We start from the raw sequence: 12,750 nt of genomic DNA on the forward strand, positions 1-12,750 counted from the left end.
AGTCAAATAGTAATTAACAAACAAGTCAAACAGTAATCAACAATGTCAATTAGCAAACAAAGTCAAGCCGTAAATAGCAAACCAAAGTCAAGCAGTAATTAGCAGACAAAGTCACAGTAATCAACAAAGTCAAACAGTAATTAACAAAGTCAAATTGTTATTAGCAAAACAATTCAAGTAGTAATTAGCAAACCAAAGTCAAACATTAATTAGCAAACAGTCAATAATTAGCAAACAAATTCAAACGGTGATCAAAGTCAAACTGTTCAGCAAAAAAAGTCAAACCGTAACTAGCAAACCACAGTATTTAGCAAACAAAGTCAAACAGTATTTAGCAAACAAAGTCAAATAATAATTAGCAAACAAAGTCAAGTAGTAATTAGCAAACAAAGTCAAGTAGTAATTAGCAAACAAAGTCAAACAGCAAACAGTCAACAGTAATTAGCAAACAAAAGTCATATAGTAATTAGCAAACAAAAGTCATATAGTAATTAGCAAACTAAGTCAATTAGCAAACAACTTGAAAGCGTAATGAACATGGTGAAACAGTGTTTGACAATCAGGACAGACAGCTTGCAGACGTCCTTCACTCACGTCCTCCTTGCGTCATCCTTCTGATTCAACAAACATGTCAGATCACTAATAAAGTCAAGGAAGAGGATGTGAGTGCCAAGCAGAAAAGCAACTCTGCCGGTGGACACTCCAAGATGCTTGCAGGAGTTCTTTTCTGTTCCTGAGGTTTCTTCTTGTTTTTTGCCTTTTGCTTGGGGCCCAATCGGGACTGCTTTTTGGGAACTTTAGGATCTGCCATTTGTCCATGGTCTTGTTTGCACAGGAGACCAAGTGCTGGCGTGGACAGATGTGGAGCTTCAGGGAGTCCTGGGTAGACCAGCATGTATGCGGACCGGACATTGGCCGGGGGCTAGTGGGCAGCCTAGGATGGAGTGTCCTTTGTTGGGTCTGTCCCACCCCAGAGGACCGTGGCGTGGAGCCCTGCAGAGGCCACCACAGTGGAAATGGTGTTTATTCATTGTATACCTTTCTAGCGGTGTGTAGAAATGGCACCGCTGAAGAGGCAGCTGGATGCATTTGTGTTTTTGAATATTTCCATCTTCTTTTCTTGTGTTTTTACCTTTTTTTGGTGGACTTTTGGTATCTGCACTGCAACCTCAACATCTCCCTGTTGTGTCCATCCTGTAGGACACATGCCACCCCTCCAATATCAATCATCAATATTACTGATGTGAGGATCAATGCACCCACTTGTTGTTTACATGCGCTTGATGAGGAAGATGCTGAAGGTGGTGCATGCACACCCGCTTTAAATGGTGTGACCATTCTGCAAGACCACTCAAAGGGTGCAATCTGATTGTCCTGGTGTTCTTCCAGAGTCTTCATCTTGTCCAGAAGTTCTTCCAGAGTCTTCATCGTGTCCAGACGTTCTTCCAGAGTCTTCATCGTGTCCAGACGTTCTTTTTCCTGTCTTCATCGTGTCCAGACGTTCTTCCAGAGTCTTCATCGTGTCCAGACGTTCTTTTTCCAGAGTCTTCGTCGTGTCCAGACGTTCTTCCAGAGTCTTTTCGTGTCTTGACCTTCTTTTTCCAGAGTCTTCATCGTGTCCAGACGTTCTTCCAGAGTCTTCATCGTGTGCAGACATTCTTCCAGAGTCTTCATCGTGTCCAGACATTCTTTTTCCAGTCTTCATCGTGTCCAGACATTCTTCCAGAGTCTTCATCGTGTCCAGACGTTCTTCCAGAGTCTTCACCGTGTCCAGACGTTCTTTTTCCAGAGTCTTCATTGTGTTCAGACGTTCTTCCAGACTCTTCATCGTGTCCAGACGTTCTTTTTCCAGAGTCTTCATCGTGTCCAGACGTTCTTTTTCCAGAGTCTTCATCGTGTCCAGACGTTCTTTTTCCAGAGTCTTCATCGTGTCCAGACGTTCTTTTTCCAGAGTCTCCATCGTGTCCAGACGTTCTTTTTCCAGAGTCTTCATCGTGTCCAGACGTTCTTCCAGAGTCTTCATCGTGTCCAGGCATTCTTTTTCCAGTCTTCATCGTGTCCAGACATTCTTCCAGAGTCTTCATCGTGTCCAGACGTTCTTCCAGAGTCTTCACCGTGTCCAGACGTTCTTTTTCCAGAGTCTTCATCGTGTCCAGACGTTCTTCCAGAGTCTTCATTGTGTCCAGGCATTCTTTTTCCAGTCTTCATCGAGTCCAGACATTCTTCCAGAGTCTTCATCGTGTCCAGACGTTCTTCCAGAGTCTTCACCGTGTCCAGACGTTCTTTTTCCAGAGTCTTCTTTGTGTTCAGACGTTCTTCCAGAGTCTCCATCGTGTCCAGACGTTCTTTTTCCAGAGTCTTCATTGTGTCCAGACGTTGTTCCAGAGTCTTCATCGTGTCCAGACGTTCTTCCAAAGTCTTCATCGTGTCCACAAGTGGCGTGAGAAAATGATCAGGATCAAAAACTTTAACCAAGTTTAAAAATGTGTTTACCTCAATTTCCTTTTTTTTTTATGGCAAGCTGATTGTCCAGACGTTCTTCCAGGGTCTTCATCGTGTCAAGACGTTCTTTTTCCAGAGTCTTCATAAAGTCCAGACGTTCTTCCAAGGTCTTCATCGTGTCCAGACGTTCTTTTTCCAGAGTCTTCATCGTGTCCAGACGTTCTTCCAGAATCTTCACCGTGTCCACAAGTGGCGTGAGAAAATGATCAGGATCAAAAACTTTAACCAAGTTTAAAAATGTGTTTACCTCAATTTCCTTTTTGTTGACTGCAATCTGATTGTCCAGACGTTCTTCCAGAGTCTTCATCGTGTCCAGACGCTCTTCTTCCAGAGTCTTCATCGTGTCCAGACGTTCTTCTTCCAGAGTCGTCATTTTGTCCAGACGTTTTTCCAGATTCTTAATTTTGTCCAGATGTTCTTCTTCCAAAGTCTTCATTTTGTCCAGGCGTTCTTTTTCCAAAGTCGTCATCTTGTCCAGCCGTTCTTCTTCCAGAGTCTTCATTTTGTCCAGGCGTTCTTCCAGAATCTTCATCATGTCGACAAATTATGTGAGTTTTTACAAGAGAAAAAAAATCAGATGAAAAAAATATGTTTTTACCTCAATTTCCTTTTTGTTGTTTGCAGCTTCTGCAATCTGATTGTCCAGACGTCCTTCCAGAGTATTTATCTTGTCCAGATGTTCTTCTTCCATAGTTTTAATCTTGCCCAGACGTTCATCTTCCAGAGTTTTCATCGTGTCTAGACGTTCTTTTTCCAAGGTTTTCATTGTGTCTAGATGTTCTTCCAGAGTCTGTTGACAAATGACGCTTACGGTCTAATTTAACCAAGTGTTATAAATATTTTTGTACCTCAATTTCCTTTTTGTTGTTTGCAGTTTTTTCAATCTGATTGTCCAGACGCTCTTCCAGAGTCTTCATAGTGTCCAGGCGTTCTTGTTCCAGGGTCTTCATCTTGTCCAGACGTTCTTTTTCCAGAGTCTTCACCATGTCAACAAATGACATGAGTTGTTACAAGAGAAAAAAATCAGGGTCTGACAAAATGGTTTTTTTTACCTCAATTTCTTTTTTGTTTTTTGCAGTTTCTGCAATCTGATTGTCTAGACGTTCTTCCAGAGTTTTCAGCTTGTCTAGACGTTCTTCTTCCAGAGTCTTCATCGTATCCAGAAGTTCTTCTTCCAGAGTCTTCATCGTATCCAGACGTTCTTCTTCCAGAGTCTTCATCGTGTCCAGACGTTCTTCTTCCAGAGTCTTCATTTTGTCCAGGCGTTCTTCTTCCAGAGTCTTCATCATGTCCAGACGTTCTTTTTCCAAAGTCTTCATTTTGTCCAGGCGTTCTTCTTCCAGAGTCTTCATTTTGTCCAGGCGTTCTTCCAGAGACTTCACCATGTCGACAAATGATGTGATTTTTTTTACAAGAGAAAAAAAAACAGGTGCAAAAATATGTTTTTACCTCAATTTCCTCTTTGTTGTTTGCAGCTTCTGCAATCTGATTGTCCAGACGTCCTTCCAGAGTCTTTATCTTGTCCAAACGTTCTTCTTCCAGAGTTTTAATATTGTCCAGACGTTCATCTTCCAGAGTCTTCATTTTGTCCAGGCGTTCTTCCAGAGACTTCATCATGTCGACAAATTGTGATTTTTTTTTACAAGAGAAAAAAAACAGGTGCAAAAATATGTTTTTACCTCAATTTCCTCTTTGTTGTTTGCAGCTTCTGCAATCTGATTGTCCAAACATCCTTCCAGAGTCTTTATCTTGTCCAGACGTTCTTCTTCCAGAGTTTTAATCTTGTCCAGACGTTCATCTTCCAGAGTCTTCATCGTGTCCAGACGTTCTTTTTCCAAGGTTTTCATTGTGTCTAGATGTTCTTCCAGAGTCTGTTGACAAATGACGCTTAGGGTGTAATTTAACCAAGTGTTAAAAACATGTTTGTACCTCAATTTCCTTTTTGTTGTTTGCAGTTTCTGTAATCTGATTGTCCAGACGCTCTTCCAGAGTCTTTATCTTGTCAAAACGGTCTTCTTCCAGATTTTTCATCGTGTCCAGACGTCCTTCCAGAGCCTTCATCTTGTCTAGACATTCTTCTTCCAGAGTCTTTGTCGTGTCCAGCCGTTCTTTTTCCAAGGTTTTCATTGTGTCTAGATGTTCTTCCAGAGTCTTCACCATGTTGAAAAATGACATGAGCTTTTAAAGAGAAAACAATTAGGGTTAAAGGGTCTAATTTAACCAATTATACCTCAATTTTCTTTTTGTTGTTTGCAGTTTCTGCAATCTGATTGTCCAGACGCTCCTCCAGAGCCTTCATCTTGTCTCGACGTTCTTCTTCCAGAGTCTTCATCCTTTCCAAATGCTCTTTTTCCAGAGTCTTCATCGTGTCCACAAGTGACTTGAGTGTCTATAAGAAAATCAAATCAAATCAACTTTATTTATAAAGCACATTTAAAATTTACCAAAGGGGTAGCCAAAGTGCTGTACAATGGGCAGGTTGAAAGATAACACAAGAGAAACGAGCAAACACGACACAACACAAACAGAGCACGATAAAAAATAAATAACTAAAATAAATAGAACATAAAAACATAAAAACAGGTTCACAGCAGGTGCATTATGGGTCGCCATAGCAGGATGGATATCACTCAGTGTTAAAAGCCAAGGAATAAAAGTATGTTAAGAGAGATTTAAAAACAGGAAGAGAGGAGGCCTGTCTAACACTCAGAGGTAGGTCGTTCCAGAGCTTGGGAGCAGCAGCGGCGAAAGCTCTGTCACGGTCTAGATCACGGTCTAACTCTTTGAACAAGTGCAAAAATGTGTTGTTGTTTTTTACCTCAATTTCCTTCGAGTTGTCTGCAGCCAGTCTATGCTGTAGGAGAAAAAGTTTTGTGTCAACTTGATCCGTGTCTGCAAATGAGGTGTAATAGAGTAGTTTTACGTAAAAAGAAGGTAAGTATATCTGCATCCAAGACGGGATGATGCTGCCATCCGACATTATAGTGAAGATGATTCTAAGGATGTGGAACACGATGAGGAAGGTAATGATGGAGATGGTTCCAACGATGAAGGGCGAGTGGGTGGAGGTCGTGTCAACTAAATTATTGAGCTCCATAGTTCAACCTCTTCTGTGATCTGGCCTGAAAATGGAAAAAAACACTTTTAGGGGCCTTTTTTAGGTTTAGCGGTGCTATACTATCAATGGTGTCACGCAGGGCGTCGTTAAAGTTGTTAGTGAGGTTATAATTAGAGCCCACATCATTTGGGAATGGTGCCATTACCGAAGGCAGTAGGCCAGCAAGAGTCATCGTTGTGACAACATTAATGTTGCGGCTGCTAAAGCAGTGATTATTATTAACTTGTTGACAAATGAGTCAGAACTTTGATTTTTATAAGGTAATGATCGGACATTACTTTAGTACACGGGAGTATCATAACTTTGGAGGTGGTGACACCCCTGACAAGCACTGGATCTATCGTATTACTGTTGCGATGTGTGGGTTCATTTATTATTTATCTAAGACCACAGCTATCAATCATAGTCTGGAGCGCCACGTACGGAGGGTCTGATGGGGTATTCATATGGATATTAAAGTCCCCCATTATAATTATATTGTCGGCGTGCATCACTAGATCAGCGACAAACTCTGAGAAATCACTGATAAAGTCTGAATAGGGCCTCATAGTAAGCACTTAAAATGATGTATTCTTATTGCTTAGGTTAGGGGTAAGGTTAAGGTTTTAATTGTATATTAGTGCGACGGCCCCACCCCTATAAAAAGGGACGAGCAATATGTGCATTCGTATAGTTAGGAGATGCCTCATTTAGCGCAAAAAAATCGTCTGGTTCGAGCCAGGTCTCGCTGAGACCAATGACGTCAAGATTGTGGTCTCTAATGACATCATTAACTAATAACGTTTTGGGAGACAATGATCTTATGTTTAAAAAGTCCATATTATAGTCTCTCCAACGTGTCCTGCGTCTTCTCTGTGGTCTCCTACAAGTCGGACGCAACCTAATCACCTCTCTCCAGTACTCCCTCTAGGGAAGCCCTCTCGAGAGGGCTGGTTCCAGAGCCCTTGCTGTGTGTCGAAGTGAGACGGACTAGATCCATCCAGAACTTCTCCACCTCGCGCACCAGCTCAAGCTCCTACCACCCCAACGAGGTGACGTTCCACGTCCCAAGAGCTAGTTTCTGTAGCCGAGGATCGGACCGCCGCCCAGCTCACAGAGCACCTGCCTTCAATGGCCCCTCCAGTGGGTGGTGAGCCCATTAGAGGGGGGACCCACGTTGCCTCTTCGGGGGCAGGCCCGGCCACCAGGCGCTCGCCATTGAGCCCCACCCCCAGGCCTGGGTCCAGAGAGGGCCCCGGTGACCTGAGTCAGGTTCTGGATTTTTTTTTGTATTCATACAAGTCTTTGAGCTGCTTTTTGTCTGATCACCCTGGTAGCCTGGTAGGACCTACCGGGGGGCATAGAAGCCTTGGACAACACAGCTGCTAGGATCATTGGGACTCCTCTACCACCATAAGGTAACGGCTCAGAGAGGAGATTAAATTAATTTAAAAAATTGATCTTATTCAATATTATCATTGAACTTGTGAAAGTTAACAGAAGGTGTCAGGTGTGTTCACCTGGTGTACTGATGACCGAGTCCAGTGACGGGTGACAGGTCCTAGTCCAGTGAAGGGTGACAGGTCCGAGTCCAGTGACGGGTGACAGGTCCGATCCAGTGACAGGTCCGAGTCCAGTGACGGGTGACAGGTCTAAGTTCAGTGACGGGTGTATGGTGAACTGAACTGGATCTCAGACCTGGGGGACGTCAATCAGTGACAGACAGGTGAGCTGGTGGTGCGGGTGTGGGGAGATTGCCAGGTTGGCGGACAACATGCAGCACGCCATGTTTGTGATGTTTGCGCGCGTGTGGCGGCACGTCCTCTATGACATCATAACACCCCCCCAACCAGAGGACTCAGACACACTTCAAAGCCGAGAGACACTCGTCCCAAGATCTGGTTTCTGGATCTGGTTTCTGGTTTCATGATCGTACATGCTAACAGCTTTTCGTGACGTCTTTCATCTAAGACCATGTTCACCCCTTTCAATGATTCAAAGGCTTGGAGGTGGGTGAGCTCACCCTTATAGTCTGGGAAATACGGTAAACAAAACACAGGCGGAAAGGGACAATCAGTAAAAAAAAATAATTAAATTAAATAAAACAAAATGCGCCATTGCCGTCCTTTCTGGTTTCAATGCGTAAAAAGACAGAAAAAGTGTGTTAACGCCAACACTGCTCATCTCATCCGTATGTACCAGTCCTTTATGGCGGTGGTCCCCAACCACCGGTCCGGAGGCCGTTACCATTTCGTGACGCATTTGCTAGCGGGCCGCACAGCAACATGAGTTGTGTGAATGCTTCACAGCAATCACACAATTAATATGCTTTTCTACAACACAATTCATCTATTTTTTTAATTCAACTTCTTCTTCTTCTTCTCCAGATTTTGGCGCGCTCTACGTTCCACTTTTTTCATTCGATTCAAACTGTTCCAATCGCGGGTTTTCCCTTAACAAATTCCCCAAATTCTCAGATTTCCCAGAATTCCAGGTTTTCTGGGACATTTTTCCCATTCAAAATGAATTGGACATTTTTCAAACTTCCACCATTTCCACATTTTTCAACCAATGCAAACCATTCTACCTTCAACACATTCCACTCATCCTGAACATTCAAACAATTAGTTTTTCAAGTTCACAAAAAAATTCCAGGAATTCCCAGGATTCCAGTTTTTTCAAAACCTTTTTCTACCCTTTTTTCTGGCGACTACTCCTCCCACATTTTTCAACCCACTTCAACCGTTCTACCATCAAAACATTCCTCCTAATTAGGACAAAAAACAAAGTTGTTTTTCCAACTGGAAAAATTCCCGGTTTTCCCGAAATTCCAGGAATTCCTTATTAAAAACTTTACTACTTCAACATTTCTCGACCGATTTGAAAAATTCCAACACCAACCATTTCAACTCATTCAGAATATTACTTCTTTTTTTTTTGCATTTTCCCAAAAAATTTCTCTTTTCCCGAAATTCTTATTGAAAAGAATGGGACATTTTTCAAAGTTCCACAACTCCAACTGAAAACGTTCCAACTTCAAAATATTCAGCCTGTTCAAAAATTGTGTGCTCACTTTCAAAAACTAAGAAAAAATTCCCGGATTTCCAAGAATTCTCAGGTTGTTGGGACATTTTCCACATTCCAAAGGAATTATCCATTTTTCACACTTCCACAATTGCAACATTTTTCAACCGATTCAAACCATTCCACCTTTAACATATTCCACTCATCCTGGACATTCAATCTATTAGTTTTTCAAGTTCAAAACAATTCCAGGAATTCACACAATTCCAGGTTTTTCAAACCCTTTGTTGACCCTTTTTCCTGGCGACTACTTCTTCCACATTTTTCAAAACACTTCAACCGTTCCACCGTCAAAACATTCCTCTTAATTAGGACAAAAAACAAAGTTGTCTTTCGAACTGTAAAAATTCCCGGTTTACCCGAAATTCCAGGAATTCTTTAATAACATTTCTCAATTAAAAACATTACTACTTCAACATTTCTCGACCGATTTGAAAAATTCCAACACCAACCATTTCAACTCATTCAGAACATTCAATTATTTTTTTTGCATTTTCCAAAATATTCCCTCTTTTCCCGAAATCCCCAAGATTCCATGAAATTCCCATTGAAAAGAATGGGACATTTTTTCAAAGTTCCACAACTCCAACTCAAACCGTTCCAACTTCAAAACATTCAGCCTGTTCAAGAATTGTGTGCTCCCTTTCAAAAACTGGGAAAAAAAATCCCAGATTTCCAAGAATTCTCAGTTTTTTGGGACATTTTCCACATTCCAAAGGAATTATCCATTTTTCAAACTTCCACCATTCCCACATTTTTCATCCGATTCAAACCACTCAACCTTCAACATATTCCACTCATCCTGGACATTCAAACTATTATTTTTTCAAGTTCTAAATTAATTCCAGGAATTCCCAAAATGCCAGGTTTTTCAAACCCTTTTTGACCCTTTTTTCTGGCGACTACTCCTCCCACATTTTTCAACCCACTGCGAAAGTTCCACCGTCAAAACATTCCTCTTAATCAGGACAAAATACAAATTTGTCTTTCCAACTGGAAAAATTCCCGGTTTTCCCGAAATTCCAGGAATTTCTTATTAAAAACTTTACTACTTCAACATTTCTCGACCGATTTGAAAAATTCCAACACCAACCATTTCAACTCTTTCAGAATATTACTTTTTTTTTTGCATTTTCCCAAAAAATTCCTCTTTTCCCGAAATTCTTATTGAAAAGAATGGGACATTTTTCAAAGTTCCACAACTCCAACTGAAAACGTTCCAACTTCAAAATATTCAGCCTGTTCAAAAATTGTGTGCTCACTTTCAAAAACTGAGAAAAAATTCCCGGATTTCCAAGAATTCTCAGGTAGTTGGGACATTTTCCACATTCCAAAGGAATTATCAATTTTTCACACTTCCACAATTGCACCATTTTTCAACCGATTCAAACCATTCCACCTTCAACATATTCCACTCATCCTGGACATTCAAACTATTATTTTTTCAAGTTCAAAATTAATTCCAGGAATTCCCAGAATTCCAGGTTTTTCAAACCCTTTTTGACCCTTTTTTCTGGCGACTACTCCTCCCACATTTTTCAACCCACTTCAAAAGTTCCACCGTCAAAAAATTCCTCTTAATCAGGACAAAATACAAATTTGTCTTTCCAACTGGAAAAATTACCGGTTTTCCCGAAATTCCAGGAATTCCTTATTAAAAACTTTACTACTTCAATATTTCTCGACCGATTTGAAAAATTCCAACACCAACCATTTCAACTCATTCAGAATATTACTTTTTTTTTTGCATTTTCCCAAAAAATTCCTCTTTTCCCGAAATTCTTATTGAAAAGAATGGGACATTTTTCAAAGTTCCACAACTCCAACTGAAAACGTTCCAACTTCAAAATATTCAGCCTGTTCAAAAATTGTGTGCTCACTTTCAAAAACTGAGAAAAAATTCCCGGATTTCCAAGAATTCTCAGGTAGTTGGGACATTTTCCACATTCCAAAGGAATTATCAATTTTTCACACTTCCACAATTGCACCATTTTTCAACCGATTCAAACCATTCCACCTTCAACATATTCCACTCATCCTGGACATTCTATTAGTTTTTCAAGTTCAAAAAAATTCCAGGAATTCACACAATTCCAGGTTTTTCAAACCCTTTGTTGACCCTTTTTCCTGGCGACTACTTCTTCCACATTTTTCAAAACACTTCAACCGTTCCACCGTCAAAACATTCCTCTTAATTAGGACAAAAAACAAAGTTGTTTTTCGAACTGTAAAAATTCCCGGTTTACCCGAAATTCCAGGAATTCTTTAATAACATTTCTCAATTAAAAACATTACTACTTCAACATTTCTCGACCGATTTGAACAATTCCAACACCAACCATTTCAACTCATTCAGAACATTCAATTATTTTTTTTGCATTTTTCAAAATATTCCCTCTTTTCCCGAAATCCCCAATATTCCATGAAATTCCCATTGAAAAGAATGGGACATTTTTTCAAAGTTCCACAACTCCAACTCAAACCGTTCCAACTTCAAAACATTCAGCCTGTTCAAGAATTGTGTGCTCCCTTTCAAAAACTGGAAAAAAAATTCCCAGATTTCCAAGAATTCTCAGTTTTTTGGGACATTTTCCACATTCCAAAGGAATTATCCATTTTTCAAACTTCCACCATTCCCACATTTTTCAACCGATTCAAACCACTCAACCTTCAACATATTCCACTCATCCTGGACATTCAAACTTATTTTTTCAAGTTCAAAATTAATTCCAGGAATTCCCAGAATTCCAGGTTTTTCAAACCCTTTTTGACCCTTTTTTTTGGCAACTACTCCTCCCACATTTTTCAACCCACTTCAAAAGTTCCACCGTCAAAACATTCCTCTTAATCAGGACAAAATACAAATGTGTCTTTCGAACTGGAAAAATTCCCGGTTTTCCCGAAATTCCAGGAATTCCTTATTAAAAACTTTACTACTTCAACATTTCTCGACCGATTTGAAAAATTCCAACACCAACCATTTCAACTCATTCAGAATATTACTTTTTTCCCAAAAAATTCCTCTTTTCCTGAAATTCTTATTGAAAAGAATGGGACATTTTTCAAAGTTCCACAACTCCAACTGAAAACGTTCCAACTTCAAAATATTCAGCCTTTTCAAAAATGGTGTGCCCACTTTCAAAAACTGAGAAAAAATTCCCGGATTTCCAAGAATTCTCAGTTTGTTGGGACATTTTCCACATTCCAAAGGAATTATCCATTTTTCACACTTCCACAATTGCAACATTTTTCAACCGATTCAACATATTCCACTCATCCTGGACATTCAATCTATTAGTTTTTCAAGTTCCAAAAAATTCCAGGAATTCGCACAATTCCAGTTTTTTCAAACCCTTTGTTGACCCTTTTTCCTGGCGACTACTTCTTCCACATTTTTCAAAACACTTCAACCGTTCCACCGTCAAAACATTCCTCTTAATCAGGACAAAAAACAAAGTTGTTTTTCGAACTGTAAAAATTCCCGGTTTCCCCGAAATTCCAGGAATTTGGGGAACCCTGCTTTATAGCATGAAACATGTGTAATAAATGCACATTTGATCAAGTTTTAAAAGTAGAATGTCAAATGTTTCCAGCATTCATGCTAAAGAAATGTAAATGAGTGACTGATAAGGAGGTGCCATAACTCATGTTGAGAACATTCTTTGCAAAGCGTGGAAAAGGACAATAGTCGTCTTACCGAAGCCAAAGGACCAGAAACTGGAGCGCTCTGGGAGCAAATCAAGGCTCTGGAGTCCCAACTTGAGATGTTCCTCTCCTCCCCGCATCATGCTCCTCCAATCAGAGGCCTTCATACTCAGCACGTCGTGGTCATGAAAGGACCTGGAGTGACGTCACACAGCAGACACGTCAACTTGGCAGCTTTGCTATGGAGAGACTTTGTTATGCCGCCATCTGCTGGCGTGATGAAATGTTTAGGAAACATCTCCAATCCCATTTCTTGGGAAATGTTTTTTTTTCTACAAGGATCCTTTCAATCAATGTAATCAATTTCTCCCCCGGAGCCTCAAATAAAAAATGTAAATAGAGAAAATGAAAATGTCATAAAT

General features: G+C 40.4%; 2 protein-coding genes across 4 annotated transcripts in view; both read right to left on the minus strand.

Moving 5' to 3' along the window:
• Window positions 1-2,024, minus strand: part of LOC133665207 (nestin-like) — a 2,260-nt gene extending 236 nt beyond the window's left edge. The window contains exons 1-2 of one of the 2 annotated variants that reach the window (XM_062070454.1): window positions 1,264-2,024; window positions 1-1,194 (exon numbers count right to left, since the gene is read on the minus strand). The exon at window positions 1-1,194 is cut by the window's left edge and continues 236 nt beyond it. In XM_062070454.1, coding sequence (XP_061926438.1) covers window positions 1,352-2,023 — 672 coding nt within the window. In that variant the 5' untranslated portion in view covers window position 2,024 and the 3' untranslated portion in view covers window positions 1-1,194; window positions 1,264-1,351. The other variant, XM_062070455.1, reaches the window with a different exon arrangement.
• LOC133665206 (nestin-like) overlaps window positions 1-12,497 on the minus strand; it is a 14,895-nt gene extending 2,398 nt beyond the window's left edge. The window contains exons 1-14 of one of the 2 annotated variants that reach the window (XM_062070452.1): window positions 12,381-12,497; window positions 7,120-7,297; window positions 5,426-5,624; window positions 5,321-5,356; window positions 4,733-4,891; window positions 4,432-4,653; window positions 4,182-4,373; window positions 3,952-4,110; window positions 3,555-3,878; window positions 3,351-3,479; window positions 3,101-3,292; window positions 2,750-3,028; window positions 2,494-2,674; window positions 2,287-2,418 (exon numbers count right to left, since the gene is read on the minus strand). In XM_062070452.1, the coding sequence (XP_061926436.1) occupies window positions 2,495-2,674; window positions 2,750-3,028; window positions 3,101-3,292; window positions 3,351-3,479; window positions 3,555-3,878; window positions 3,952-4,110; window positions 4,182-4,373; window positions 4,432-4,653; window positions 4,733-4,891; window positions 5,321-5,356; window positions 5,426-5,599 (2,046 nt within the window). In that variant the 5' untranslated portion in view covers window positions 5,600-5,624; window positions 7,120-7,297; window positions 12,381-12,497 and the 3' untranslated portion in view covers window positions 2,287-2,418; window position 2,494. Of the gene's footprint in view, window positions 1-2,286; window positions 2,419-2,493; window positions 2,675-2,749; window positions 3,029-3,100; window positions 3,293-3,350; window positions 3,480-3,554; window positions 3,879-3,951; window positions 4,111-4,181; window positions 4,374-4,431; window positions 4,654-4,732; window positions 4,892-5,320; window positions 5,357-5,425; window positions 5,625-7,119; window positions 7,298-12,380 lie in introns of those variants that run through there. The other variant, XM_062070453.1, reaches the window with a different exon arrangement.
• Window positions 12,498-12,750: the final 253 nt, after the last annotated feature.

Source organism: Entelurus aequoreus, linkage group LG14, assembly GCF_033978785.1.
Source record: "Entelurus aequoreus isolate RoL-2023_Sb linkage group LG14, RoL_Eaeq_v1.1, whole genome shotgun sequence".
NCBI lineage: Eukaryota > Metazoa > Chordata > Actinopteri > Syngnathiformes > Syngnathidae > Entelurus > Entelurus aequoreus.